Source organism: Camelus ferus, chromosome 32, assembly GCF_009834535.1.
Source record: "Camelus ferus isolate YT-003-E chromosome 32, BCGSAC_Cfer_1.0, whole genome shotgun sequence".
NCBI lineage: Eukaryota > Metazoa > Chordata > Mammalia > Artiodactyla > Camelidae > Camelus > Camelus ferus.
Genome location: NC_045727.1, coordinates 6086878 through 6100767, shown reverse-complemented (window position 1 = coordinate 6100767; position 13890 = coordinate 6086878). Strand labels below are relative to the sequence as shown.

The window sequence follows — 13890 nt, the reverse complement described above, 5'->3', positions numbered from 1 at the left end:
CCCCCAAGGATTCTGGGATGTGTGGCAGTAGAGGAGGTGGGCATGACAAGAGAGAAATGCAGGTCAGATTCAGGTCAAATGGAGTCACGCCCAAAAGTTACTAGAAAGATAAACTACCTGAGGGGGAGGAAGGTGAGTGGAAAACGGTTAAACACTGATGTTTGTCATGGCCTCGATGGCTCCCAGGTCACTAAGGGGGGAGGGGTGCCCTTCCCCTAGCGCCCAGTGACTGCATAAACAAGATGGAACTTACGGCCCTGGGAAGCATCGGGCTTCCCCCTTCCAGGCATGGCCCTTGAGACTTGAACTTGAGCTGACTTCAGGCACCTCTGAAGAGTGAGAAGTGTCTGCATTGGCTTTGTCCTCCTTCACTGATTTTCCAGACCTCGCTCATAGTCTCCCACATCCTTCCTACTTTTTTTCCCCTCCTTAGTCACTCACTTATTTATTCAGCTAGTGTGGACTGAGACACTCATGTGGCAAGGACAGTACCAGAGACTTGCACATCTGTATCCATATAAAACACTTTGGACATCCCCTCTACCACTTTTCTTGAAGCACATAGCTTACTCCAAATGTATATTATTTTCCAACTTTTGAGAGTGTCAGTGTATTTGCCTCCAGGGGCTGCCCTAACAAAGTTCCAACTTAAAGTCATTTCCTGGCTTAAAACAACAGGAATCTATTGTCTCCCAGTTCTGAAGGTTAGAATCCACACCACGGTGTCAGCAGGGCAACGCTGCCTCTGAAACCTGCATGGATGTTTCCTTCCTTGCTGTTTATGTCTTCTGGTAGTTGCTGGCGACCCTTGGCACTTTGATTTGTGGAGACATCGTCAGGCCAGTCTCTGCCTCTGTCATCACATGGCCACCTTCTCCCTTCGTGTCTCTGTCCTCTTATTACAAGAACATCAGTCACATTGGATTAAGGGCCCACTCCACTCCAGTATGACCTCATCTTACTTACACCTGCAACAACCCTACTTCCAAATAAGAATATGAGTAATTCGCATTCTGAGGTCCCGAGGATTAGGACTTCGACATTGTCTTCCTGGAGGTCACAAGCCAACTCGTAATAGTCAGGCACAAAGAAATAGCTCTACATTAGGTAAAAAGCAACAATATTAAGTATGAAAATACAAGTAAAGTAATGCAGTGAGGCGGGGAGGGGGCTGTGGGCCGCCGGAGAGTACACAGGAGAGTCTAAAGGCCCCCGTCAGCACATGGCAGGAATGGGCCATCTCAGAGTCCTTTCTGGGGAAGCTGGAGGCTTGGAGTTTTTAGGCGGAAATTCCCAGTTTTGAAACGTTTGGGCATCAAATCAAATCAAATCAGACGCAATTGCAAGCTTGATGCAGCCTGTGGACCACCAGTTTGGAGCTTCAGGTCTGTGGGATCAGGGAGGGTTTTCCCCGAGCAGGATGCTTTCTTCTTGGAATTGGAAGTACTTCTCTCAGGCGATGATAGAGTTTAAGGTGGGGGTGGGGGTGGCAGGGCAAAATGTAAGACGAGACAGGAGAGAGAAGGGCAGCCCAGACCCTGCAAGGCCTCCCAGGCCACGTGAAGGGATTTAGACATCGTCCCAAAGAAAAATGGCCAGTCCTCGGTTATAAGCAGAGGAGTCACATGTCACATTTACAACCTGCCACACTTCTAGACCCCAGTCTAATCCTTCTCCAGCTCCCCCATACTCTGAAGCAGGGGCGATGTCATCCTGGGGGGCTGGGCCCGACCTGCTCAGTCCTGCCTCCAGAGCACCCTGCAGACAGTGACCCCTCCTGTTCCCACCAGATCTGCAGAAGCTCCTGGAGATGGTTCGGGAAGATACTCGGAGAACAAACACAGTGGAAAACGGGATGCAAAAACAAGCGCCCAGGTATGTTCCCTTGACACTGGGAGCAAATAAAGGCTGTCAGAGTGATCGTGGTAACATTAAGAACAGCAGCTCCCAAGCGTTAAGCGTTTTCTCTGTGATGAGCCCCAAACTGTGCACTTAGCTCATGTGTGTCACCTCCCTAAGTCCTCCCAACAACCCTACGAGGTAGGTACCCTCGTCTTTATTTTACAAATAAGGAAATGAGGTTCAGAGAGGCTAGGTAACTCATTCAGGGTCACCCAGCTAACAAATGGTAAGGACACAACCTGAATCCAGATCTTTCTAATTCCAAAAAGTGTTCTCTTAACCACTCTGCTTCACTGCCTCCCAGGGATCCAAAGTTTACTCATTCATTCTTCCAGTGAACCTTTATGAATGTGGATGGATCATATTCTTTATTGCGGAAGGTGTTATGAGAGGAGACAATAGGGCTGTCTGATCTATTCTGGGACGGGGATGGGGATCAAGGGAAGTTCCCTCCAAGGAAGAAACTTCCAGCTAAGATTTTGGATGAAGAATGAAAAAGAGCTGGCCAGCCAAAGTTGTGCGTGTGGGAAGAGGAGGGAGGGCAGGCCAGGGGGGCGAACAGACTGCAGCACGTGCAGACGTGGTCAGAAGGGAGCGCAGCACCTTCAAGGAACTGAAGTGCTACCAAAATGGGATGGAGGGAGGTGTAAGTCTGGGGACCTGGGAAGCCACCTCTAGGATTCTGATTTCTATCCTCAGAGCAAAAAGAATCCTTTGAAATTTCAAGCTGGTGACCAAGGTAATTAGCTCATAGAGTCAGACTTGAACCTAAGGTGTCCGTCTTCTGGATGAAAACCTTGTTCCCCGGACTTTTGACCTCTAAAAGACCCGGAGAGCCCGCAGGCAAGAGCCCACGTTCCCTTCCCCAGCGTAGATCCCTCTCAGTGAGCAAATTGCTCCCCGAGAAGAAACGAGGCACTGCCTTCAGCCTGCTGGGATGCTGGCCATGACTTACCGGTTACTGTTGTCTCCGTAATTACAGTTCACCCAGCACCTGCACATGCCTCGCACCCCGCCTCTGCTTGTTAGTGATGAATCTTGCTGCGGCTGCCTCAGCTCACACCGGGGCTCTGGAGGGTGGCACTTGAAGGCCCTTGAGACAGTGTTAGCCCTTAAGGCCCTGGCTGCTGATCAGCGTTAAAGACAGACAAAGTGAGGAAGCATCTGCTCCGAGAGGCTCCTTCCTTTGTAAGAACTCACACCATGAACGCGTTCTTTGGAGTCAGAATGACATGCATTCAAGACCGGGTGCCTTTGAACACATCCCTCAGCCTCTCCTTAAACCTCAGTTTCCTCATTTATAAAATGAGATTGTGCATCATCCAAGCATTGGCCTTGGTACCAAGTAGACTAAGGTCAATCTCCATTTCCTTGATTTAATTGCTGTGTGCTGTTGAGCCAGTGGTTTTACCTCTCTGAGCCTGATTCCAATTCTGTAAAATGAGACTCATTAACAACCTATCCCAAGGGGCTGTAGTGAGAATTAAATAATAATATCCTGGGCAAGTGTTACTACTGTTACGGAAATAATGTCTCCATCAGTGAGTCAGTTTAAGCATTTATTGAGATAATGCGTTCAACATATTGGCCTGTGCCTGGCATATTACAAGCACACAATAAATGGTGAAGGTGGTGGTGATGGTTGCTACTTTTATTTCATGTACTGTATATGCCACACAATCTCTGCAGCACCTTGCTGAGATGGGTTTATTCACTGGTACCCATTACCATGGGCCCATCTTGTAGATGGAGGAGAATGGCCAAGAGTGACCTGCTTCAGGTCCTCAAAGACAAATCCACACGAGAACCCGATGTTCACACACCCTATCATATGGCCTCTGCATTCGCGTTAACGATAAAATAACCATGGTTACAGAGCGAGAACCTGTTGAAGTTTCCCATCCTCCCTCAATTCTTCCCGGCGAAAATCTCCCTAATCTCTCGCTAAGACAGCAAATATTGGAGGCTTCTCTGCCAAGCTGCTGAGAGACAGTTAGGAAAAGCTGTCAGATTTCTTGTGCCCTATTCACTTTAGAATCTGGATTCATATTTCACTTTAGACACCAGATATGCTCCCATCAAGACTGACATTGAATTCTGGGGGTTTCAGGAACCCCTGAAAGCCAACCAGCCCCCAGCTTCAGGGCCAGGCTGCCCTCTGGTCACCTGTCCTAGTCCATGCGGGCTGGTATAACAAACATCCCATATACTGAGTGGCTGATAAACAACAGACACTTATTTCTCACAGTTCCAGCAGCTTGGAAGTCCAAGATCAAGGTGACAGCAGGTTCAGCGTCTGGCGAGGGCTGTCTTTCTCACAGACAACCGCCTTCTCACCACGTCCTCACATAGTGGAAAGAACAAGCTAGTTCTCAGGGATTTCTTTCATAAGGGCACCAGTTCCAGTCATTAGGGTTCCACCCTCATGATCGAATTCACCTCCCAAAGGCCTCCACCTCCTAACATCATCCTTTTGAGGGTTAGGATTCAACATAGAAACCTGGGGGGGACACAAACATTCAGACCATAGCAGCGTCCAGGAAGATGACCTCTTCAAATCCTCCAACAGTGTTTTCCAAAATGTCCCTGAAGATCAGAATCTGTTGGGGTGTTTGTGAAAAATACAGATTTCTCGTCTTCATCCCAGACCCACTGAATAAGAATCCCTAGAGGAAACTGTATTTTTTTTTTTTAACAAGCACTTCGAAGGGGCGTTATTTCATGGACAGTTTTCAAAGTATGCTCTCTACACACCTGCATCAGAAGTCTGTGTGTGTGTGTGTGTGTGGTGTGTGTGTGTGTGTGGTATGTGTGTGTGGTGTGTGTGTGTGTGTGTGTGTGTGTGTGGTATGTGTGTGGGTTGTGTGTGGCACTTCAGGCCTAATGTCTGCAACTCTTTGGGATTCTGGCTATGGAATCTGTGTTCTGAACATTTTGTCCCGGGGATTTCTATACCCTGTAAAGTCTAAGATCTCTGCTTTAGAAAAAGAACTCTTCGTTCTCCCACAGATATGTGCTGTCTTAGCAGCACCATATGTTCAGTGCCTTACTAAGTGACTCATCTTGCTTTGCAGTGTCTTGCCAATGATCAGACAAAACAAGAGTGATTCTGCCTATAAAAATATGCAGACCACCCACAAATCAAGGTAGGAAGGCCTGGGGCCCTATCAGGTGCGGGGAGGCACCCCACAGTTCCAGGGCGCACCCCAGAGATGGCCCTCACCAGACTATGGAAAGTGGGACAGAGAAGGAAACCTTTTTCCTTCTTCACTGGAAATAAGCTTCTTAACTCCCAGGGCTTGGTTTCTCCCCAACAATTACATACCATAAAATCAGAGTCTCCCAGTAGCAGAGGGATGAAGTAGGGAAGGGGTGTTAAAGAACCAGCCCTTCCCTCTTGACTTGAGTGACTTGGGGGAGGTGAAGTTCTGCCCCCGACTCATTTATTCATCTGGAGAATAGTCAGCCATCCCTGCCATGTGCCAGCAGGTGTGCTGGGGTTTTTGGAGATGCAACAATAAACAAGACAGATGCAGTCTGCCCCCGTGAATCTCACCATCTGGCCAGGGTGGGTCATAACTCCTTTTGTGTCATGGGCTCTTTGACCGCCTAAGAAAGCCTATGGACTCCTTTCATAAAAATGCTTTTAAATGCATCTTGTAAATTCCCAGGGTTTACAAAGAATTCTATAGTAGTGTCAAAAACGCTACTGCAACCAGATTTGGGATATATGGTCCTCTAATGAGCTGCTTGAGCAATACCTTATATAACAAGACTGAGCAGCAAGTCTAATAACTACTGTAATTTTGGATTTGTGTCAAATATAAATGATTTTTCAAAATATCTCCCACAATTTTAATGTAATGTGCAAAACCCTGTGATTTCCATTTCTGCTAAAGGCTAGTTAAAATGAAGACATAACCTGTTTTTTTTTTTTCCCATCTGCATTCGTGGAATCATCCTTGAATCCTGCCCATGGTTAAGAATTGCTGGTCTAATGGGAGAGTCATGCATTTATCCAATAATCCCAGAGAGTTAGCCATGTAATCATAACCGTGGAAAGCATTCTAAAGGAGAATTATGGGGGACTGAGTAACTGTGGAGCACCAGAATCCTAATTAAGGCTGAGTTTAACATTTAAGCTGAGACCTGAAAAAAAAAAAAGAAAGAAAGGAAAAAGGAAGAAGAAGAATTAGCTAGCCTATTGCTGGGAAAAGTGGGAATAGTGTTCCAAGCAGAGGGAAGAGCATGTGCAAAGGATCTGAGACAAGAGGAAGCTTAGGTTCACTGAGCAAAGACTGGTGTGGTTGAAACTCAAGGAGGGCCAGGGAAAGGGGAGACTGAGACCAGCAGAGGGGTCTTTTGTTTGTTTGTTTGTTTGTTTATCACAGCTAAAACACTGCTTCCTTCACCTCCCACCTCCTCCCTCTCTTCTAGAAAAGAAGAGAGCCACCTTTAGGAGGAGGGTCAAAACCAACACCCACACCCCTCAAAGAATTCATCGACAGGGGCTGGGGCAGCTGGTTGGAATCCAAACACAGGGCCTTCTGGGCATTGTTACTGGGGCTCTGCTTCCCAGCAAGGTGGGATAAGGGCTCGCTCCATCAGCTACCAGGCCTAAGACCTCTAGGGCCAGTCCCATGAGCCTCTGGGAAAAGCAGCAAAAGCCAGGACCTTTCCTCTGGGGAGTGAGTGGTCTGGGAGTGGCCAGAGAAGTCCCAGATGCCAGAGGGTTTGAAGGGAAAGGTTAGCCACACATCACAGGGATAGGAAAAACAGTCTCACCCTCTATAACCACACAGATAGAGCAGTCAAGTTAAATCTCCAGTGTCTGGAAGAAACAAAGGGAGGCAAGGTGTGAGCGAAGGTGGTGGACACTGGCACTGAAGGCCTGGGTCACTAAAGGAGAACCTGAAAGGGGAGGGGAGTTGGGCCTGAGCAAGAAGCTTCACCCCCATCTAGGAACCCTAGCCAGGCAAGGTCACAGGAGGGAGCAGCCACTTAAGGAATTCGGTCAGCCCACACCTAGAAAGGGTCAAATTATGTGAAGAGTTGACTGATCTCAGATGAAGAAACTGACGATCCAGAGCAGAGGTGCTTATCCACACACCGGGAGGTGGTGGTGCCAGGGCTGGGCTCTGAACCCAGCTCTGACTGCCTCCAAAGTGGGGTGAAATGGGTGTTTGGTGTTTGGCACAAGGGTCTAGTCTAGAGAAGAGAATCCTTGAATGAAGAGGCATTCTGGGGCTGGGAACACCAAAGACAATGTGCCTAGGAGGACTGGACCTTCCCTTCACCAAATCTGCACTCAGTTCCAGGTTAAGTGCAGACAGGTGTAGAGAGGAGGCTGGAAGGGTCTAAGACAAACCTATCCTCCAGGTGGAGGGACCAATTTTATACAAATGAAACTAGGGTCCAGGAAATGTCATCCCGACAGTATGCAGAGGCAGAAGGTCAAAGTTGGACTAGAAGAGTCAGAGCAGGCAGAACTTGCTGTGAGCCACAAAACAGAGGAGGATTTGAGTAGGTGGAAGAGAAACAAGGAGGACTTTTCAGGTAGAGTGTCCAGTAGGAACAAAGACCAAGATATGGGGAAAATATACATTGAGTTCTGTTACCGATGCCTTGATTAGAACCTCCTCCCTCACCTGAATCCTGAAGGCTAGCTGGTATCATGGGGCCCCTAAAGTCACCCCTTTTTGTGAAAATCAGACTCCAAGCAACTTGAAACCATCCCTTTGTGTTCCAGTGACAGATCCAGCAGTACAAGTGGAGACAGCCACTCCCAGGTACTGCAGAAGAAGCCTAAAAGGTAAGCCAGGTGGGCAACTGAGGAAGCCAGGCAAGAGAGACTATGGCAACCACACTGTCTTCCCAGGGGTGTTGAAATAACACAATGCCGACCAGGTGCCCGGAGCCACAGACACTGCTGAAGGACAAAGGACTCCCAGGGCAAGGGGCTCATGGCCCAGACGCTGAGCACCAACACAGGCAATGTCAACAGAGTCTTCCTCCATGCTTGGCACTGGGCAAAGCACTCCATATTCATTATCTTGCTTATTCCTCAAAGTCAATCCTATGAAGCAGGGGTGCCATTCCATTCTACGGAGGAACAGGCTGAAACTTGGCCAGGTGAAATGTCTCTCTGGAGGCCATGTGTCTAAAAAGTGATGGTGCAGGAGTTTGAACCTGAGTCTCCCAGCTCCAAATTCCATTTTCATCTCACTATCCTTAACATTCACTGGGCTTAAATGACCAGATGTCTCGCTGTGGGCTCATTTAATAAGGCCTGACCCACCAGCCTGATGTTGTTGGGAAGATCTATCCTTCCTACGTCCAGGGGAATGCTGAAGGAGGCTTCAGGTGAGGGTAGAGAACCCGACAGGATCCAGAGAATCCCTATTTCAGAGCACCTAGGGACCCAGGGAGGCCTGTCTCATGGGTCCATCCCATGGGCTCCGCCCCCCAAGCCCTTCTTATCTGTGTCAACAGCCACGCCAACCGTGACATCGTGCATGGCAAGAGTGGGGTGTGTAACACCATGAGGGCCAAGTTCTACAGTGTGGCCCAGGAAGCTGGCTTCTGTCTACAGGACAAGATGGAAATCTTCATAAAGTAAGGACACACATATACCCATTCACTCAAAGGGCATTCATCTGCCACCTGCGATGTACCCACCAGATGCTAGGTGTTGGGGCTACAGCAGGGAACACAAAGGGCATGTTTCTGCCCTCAGGGAGCTGAGGGCAGAAAATGTGGAAGATGTGGGCAGAGATAAAATAAATGAATCAATAAATTATACAATTACAAATTATAACCATTGCTATATGGTAAGAGAGCAGGGTTCTAGGAGAAAGAGAGAGAAACCATAGGGACCTAATTCAGGTTGGGTAATCCAAGAAGACCTCTCTAGGGAGGTGACTTTGAGGCTGAGCCCTAACAGATGAAGAGGAGCTGGCTGTGCGGTGAAAAGGGAGGACATTCCAGGCAGCAGGAAAGTGCATACAAAGTCCCAAAGTAGGAAGGGACATGGAAAATTTGAAGAGGAATAAGAAGTGGTAGGTGAGAGTGGCATCGTGCACAGCCATAAATGTCATAATTAAGACTTGGAACTTGACTTTCAGAGCACCAGCTGGCCACTGGAAGCTTTTCTTTTCTCTTCTGTCAACCCAAATAGGGAGAGAATGAGGGCCGATAAAAAGCGACTGGATTTAGCAAGACAGGAGCATTTCAGGACCTTGGAGAGAGCTGTATCATCCATCCTGTGCCCTGAGCTGTAAATTACAGTGGCCCAGAGGGTTAAGGGCCTTATGAAAGAAAAGATGTTTAACTCAGATCTCAAAGGGCAGCTAGGATGATTCACGGGGAAGGGTATCTGATTTCTTCTTCCTCTTTCTCATACAACCTGTGATGCAGGCGCCAAGAAGAAAGAGCTCTCCAGAAGTTCCATGCTTTCAATCGTGTCTCAAATTTCCAAAAGGATATAGCAAAGATGAGACGTCAAGTCTCCGTGGTAAAAGGAGGTTCAGAAGAAATTTCAGACCACTGGTAAAGTGTCTGAGAGCCAGATAAGACGGTCCCTGAATGGGGTACAGGAGGCTCTGGAGTTACAATATTACATTTGATTCCATTATTCTTTAAGACACAGACAGGCATCATTCCAAAACTGTCCTTGACCATCAGCATCCACTCCCTCAGCCCACCCAACCCCCCGGCCAAACAGGCTACATCCAGAGTACACTCAGGCAAGAAGCCCTCATTTCCTGAACCACAGATAATCCACCCAGCTGTGTTCTCCATATCTACCTTCTGTTTGATTCAGGCTTGCAAATAAGGACAAACCTGCCAGCCCCCATAAGAGAGGCAGACAAGGCAAACCAACCTGAAAATTTCTATAGATTCTGAGGTCTACAAGGGAAGACACGTATTCCCAAAATGATTTAACGTGTAAAGGTACAAAGCCATATCCCAGGAACTGTGCCCCAGCACAGGGCTGACAATGAGTACAACAGAAAGCAATGTGAATTGAGTGACTGGATGGCAGACACTACCCTAAGTAATTTTCATAAATTATCGAGTTTGTTCCCCACAAAACATCCTGAAGGGTACATATTAACCCCCACTTTACAAACAAAGAAACTTTAGGATTTAACCCCCCATCTAATCCATTTCTATGATGATTTGCAATATAGAGTCTGATTTCCTGAACCTCCATCCTGTCAGGGTGAGTAAATCAAGATCTAAGAGTAAGATGGGAAAGTCTAAAAATGTACCCAGAAACCCTTTGACAATTTTAATAATGTAAAATGGGAGCTTACAAAGAGACTTGCATAAATATATAAATATATATCACAAATACAAAGCAATATGAGTAGCTCAAAATGTATGACGAGTGCATGCTTAGCATGCATGAGGTCCTGAGTTCAATCCCCAGTACCTCCTCCAAATATAAAGAAATGAACCTAATTACCTCCCCCTCATAAAAAAAGAAAAGAAAAAGAGAGAAAAAAAAGATTCCAACATGTATGATGGATGATCAATTTCTTCTTTAAATTTTTCCACATGTATATGTATCAGGAGAAAAAACCTTTTCTAAATGAGATGCCACCCCCTGCCTTAAGTCCTGATCATACCTGAACAACTCCCAGGTTAGAACCTACCTTGTTCCCAACATCTCAAGGATGGAATTCCAAATCACCTTAGACACTGTCGTAATACTTATAAAGGTTCTTAAAACCCACTGAAACACACAAAGCCATGATCCAAGCTTACTCACTGGTCAGGGGCATGGAAGATACACACACACACACACACACCCTCAGCAGCAGCAGCATCTTGCGTGTGAGAGCCTCTTGTATCCTAGGAGGTATCCCACAGATGTGTCAGTGTCCTCCTTGGCCTGATTAACTCCCAAAAGAGAAGCTTCAGAATAACAGTGTCCTTCCTTCCTTCCTTCTAGCTTTTCACACTGTCTGCTTGATAGAAAAATTATAAATGCATCTCTTTAAAGCATGCCCTTAATTTTTTTTAATGTGACGCAAATCATACTTCAGCTTTTACAATCCCTAAAAATCAAGACTTGCCTGACCTGGGGACACTTTGCATTTAGGAGGGAGGAAAGTCCCCCAGGTAAAGACTGATGCCACCCTGGAGACATCCCATGAGTGGTAAAAAGAGATAGGGGTGATGGGCATCTGAGGTGCCCAGACCCATCTCCCAGCAGTTTCCTAACTGGGTCTCTCCTCTTGGAATTGAAGGTACTTTGACCTGCTGTCCAAACTCCCTGAGGATCTGAAGACTTTCCGCCCCGCCAGAAAGATCCTGGCAAAACTGCAGAAGTTTGGAGAAAATCTGGACCTGAGGATCCGGCCGCACGTCCTCCTGAAGGTGCTGCAGGACCTGAGAATCTGGGAACTGTGCTCTCCGGACATCGCAGTGGCGATCGAGGTGACTACCTCTTCCTTTCCCCTCACCGTGCCTCGGGCACACACATCCAGGCATCTCTCAACACCCAGGCTCTGTTTAAGTGCTGGGAACACAGCTTTAAAAAGACCTAAAGGCCTTCAGCGAACTCATCAACTAACAGGAGAGGGATTGTCACGTGACCTTTGTTGTTCAACTCCAGGGGTCGTTATGTCCTCTGCAGTGACCCCTGGAGACCTGAGGGCTTCAGAGAGACATAAATAAATGGACACATGAATAAAATAACTGGCAGTCCTAGTAAGGAACAAAACTGTAGGCCCCTGGGCCAACAGCGTGGACATCACCTGGGTTCTTGTTAGAAACGCAGAATCTCAGGCTCCAAACCATATCTGCCAACTCAGAACCTACATTTAAATGAGACCCCAGGTGACTTGTTCGCACAATAAAGTTTGAGGAGCACAGATTTAAGGTAAATGTAAGAGGAGGCTCATCGTGACTAGAGTGACAGGGGAAGGTGACTTTTCAGCTGAGACCTGAACGATGAGAATGCAGCATCGTGAAGAGAAGGGGAAAGAGCAGGTCAGGAAGAGGGAACAGCAGGTGCAAAGGCCCCAGAGCAGGACACAACCTGACTGGCTGGAGGAATTCCGTGGCCGCCCATGGGTTCGGAAGGAAGAGAGCAGGAAGGCGCACAGTCCCAAGGGGACTGAAGGGGTCAGTCTGCGCAGCTCTCTGAAGGTCAAGGATTTAGGTTTATCTTGAGGGTGCTGAGGAGCCACTGAGTGGTTTTCCATAGTTGTTTACCCTCCCCGCCCACCCTAGGAGCTCCCAGTGCTTTGTACTCAGCTAGGGCATCCAAAGGTGTCAGCAGATGGGGGTGGAGGGCGAGGAGCCCACACTAAGGTATTAACAGATGTTAGTGGAGTCGCTCCCTTCATTTTATCTGATGGCACATGTACATTTTAATCAGGCTTTCGGTGCCTCAGGATAAAGAAGCGACTCAAATGGCGGCATTGGCAGGCCTCTCGATGTTTTCATGGCAGGTTGGCCCTTGCACAGACTGACCTGGGTGGGCGTGGGTGTGCGGGTGCAAGGTCGGGAGTGGGGGAGGGAGGGGACGACCCTGTGGACAAATTCGTGTGTCTAGACTCCACTCCCCACACACGCCCTGTGGAGATCTTTCAGGCTGGTCCAAGCCTAACTCTAGGACAACTGTCCATGTATGGGGTCCACACTCCACCTGCCAATTACAGGGGGCATGGAAAAGGCAATCTCTGAGTGGGTCAGAGAGGAGGGGCCCTAGCTAATAAAACTTAGCATGCTCATATCCCAGTGAGAACATCCCAGAACTTCTGACAACCCGGATGTGGGGGTCTCTTAATCCAGAATCTATATAAAACTCTGTGTTTTGTGTCTTAACCCTTTCCTGGAAGCAAGCCTGTTGTTGCCATCAATTCTTAAAAGGGTCTATGAACCCAAAAAAGTTTAAGGACAAATGGATTTTTAAAAAGATATTAAGGAATAGGGGGAGAGGGTATAGCTCACTGGTAGAGTGCATGCTTAGCATGCATGACGTCCTGGGTTCCACCTACATTAAAATAGATAAATAAATAGAAACCGAATTATCCCCCCACCAAAACAACAACAACAAGAGATATTAAGGAGCAGAGAAGAGAGAAAAATGCAGACAACTGGGTTTTCCCAGTTCTCCCCAAATTTCTTTGGGTCAGTAGCAGCAAGAAAGGGCTTAAAATTAGCCTGCTGAACCAGAGTGCTAGAAAGGGGTCCTTTTCTTAAGAGAACCGTCCCCAGCACGATGCTTCCAGGCATTCTAAGTGCCTGGATGGTTGGAGGCATCCTGAGGCCGCCAGCCTCAATCACAGATCTTCCAGGATCTTGTCGGGGAGGGAGGAGGCACTGAGCCTAGCTTTCAGACCAAATCTGAGGCTGCCATTGTATTTGCCCATCAGTTTGTGCGAGAACACGTCGTCCATATGCCTCAAGAGGATTATATCAACTGGCTGCAGAACCGAATCAACGTCCCCATCCGACCCCACAGTGCCCAGCCGTAGGGGGCCTGGGTTGACCAGCTATCCCAGTGGAGGCGGGCTCTCTACACTGTATTCCTGCTTCCTGCCTACTCTCATGAATACTCGTCATGATACAGTAGGGTCCTCTGCACACCGGCTTCTGGCAACATTCGAGAGAGAGAGCCATTCCCAGGTAGAAACTCGCCTCTACCTCTAACCCCAGCCTCAGTCTCCCAGCCTCTGTTCCTATGTTCCAGCCTGACCACCCACTCCCTCTCCAGGTTCCTTCACCCTCCTCCTCTTCCTCAAATTCTGGATAATAAAAATGAGCTGAAAGTTTGAAGTCCAGCTGGGAAAAAGCTAGAACTCTGGGATTTGAGTGTGGTATTCAGATCCTAATAATAAGATACAGTTACCGTGTATTGAGCATTTGTTGTACACCAGGCCCAGTGCTGGGTGATATCATTACCTAATAATATTTAAATCTCACAATTACTTGGTTCAGCAGGTACTGATGTTACCCACCCCCACCCCC

General features: G+C 47.8%; 1 protein-coding gene across 1 annotated transcript in view; it reads left to right on the top strand.

Moving 5' to 3' along the window:
- Nucleotides 1-13647, top strand: part of CCDC60 (coiled-coil domain containing 60) — a 145416-nt gene extending 131769 nt beyond the window's left edge. The window contains exons 8-14 of the mRNA XM_006192705.2: nt 1791-1875; nt 4977-5048; nt 7652-7714; nt 8395-8517; nt 9319-9450; nt 11160-11349; nt 13296-13647. Coding sequence (XP_006192767.1) covers nt 1791-1875; nt 4977-5048; nt 7652-7714; nt 8395-8517; nt 9319-9450; nt 11160-11349; nt 13296-13397 — 767 coding nt within the window. The 3' untranslated portion in view covers nt 13398-13647. The remainder of the gene's footprint in view (nt 1-1790; nt 1876-4976; nt 5049-7651; nt 7715-8394; nt 8518-9318; nt 9451-11159; nt 11350-13295) is intronic.
- Nucleotides 13648-13890: the final 243 nt, after the last annotated feature.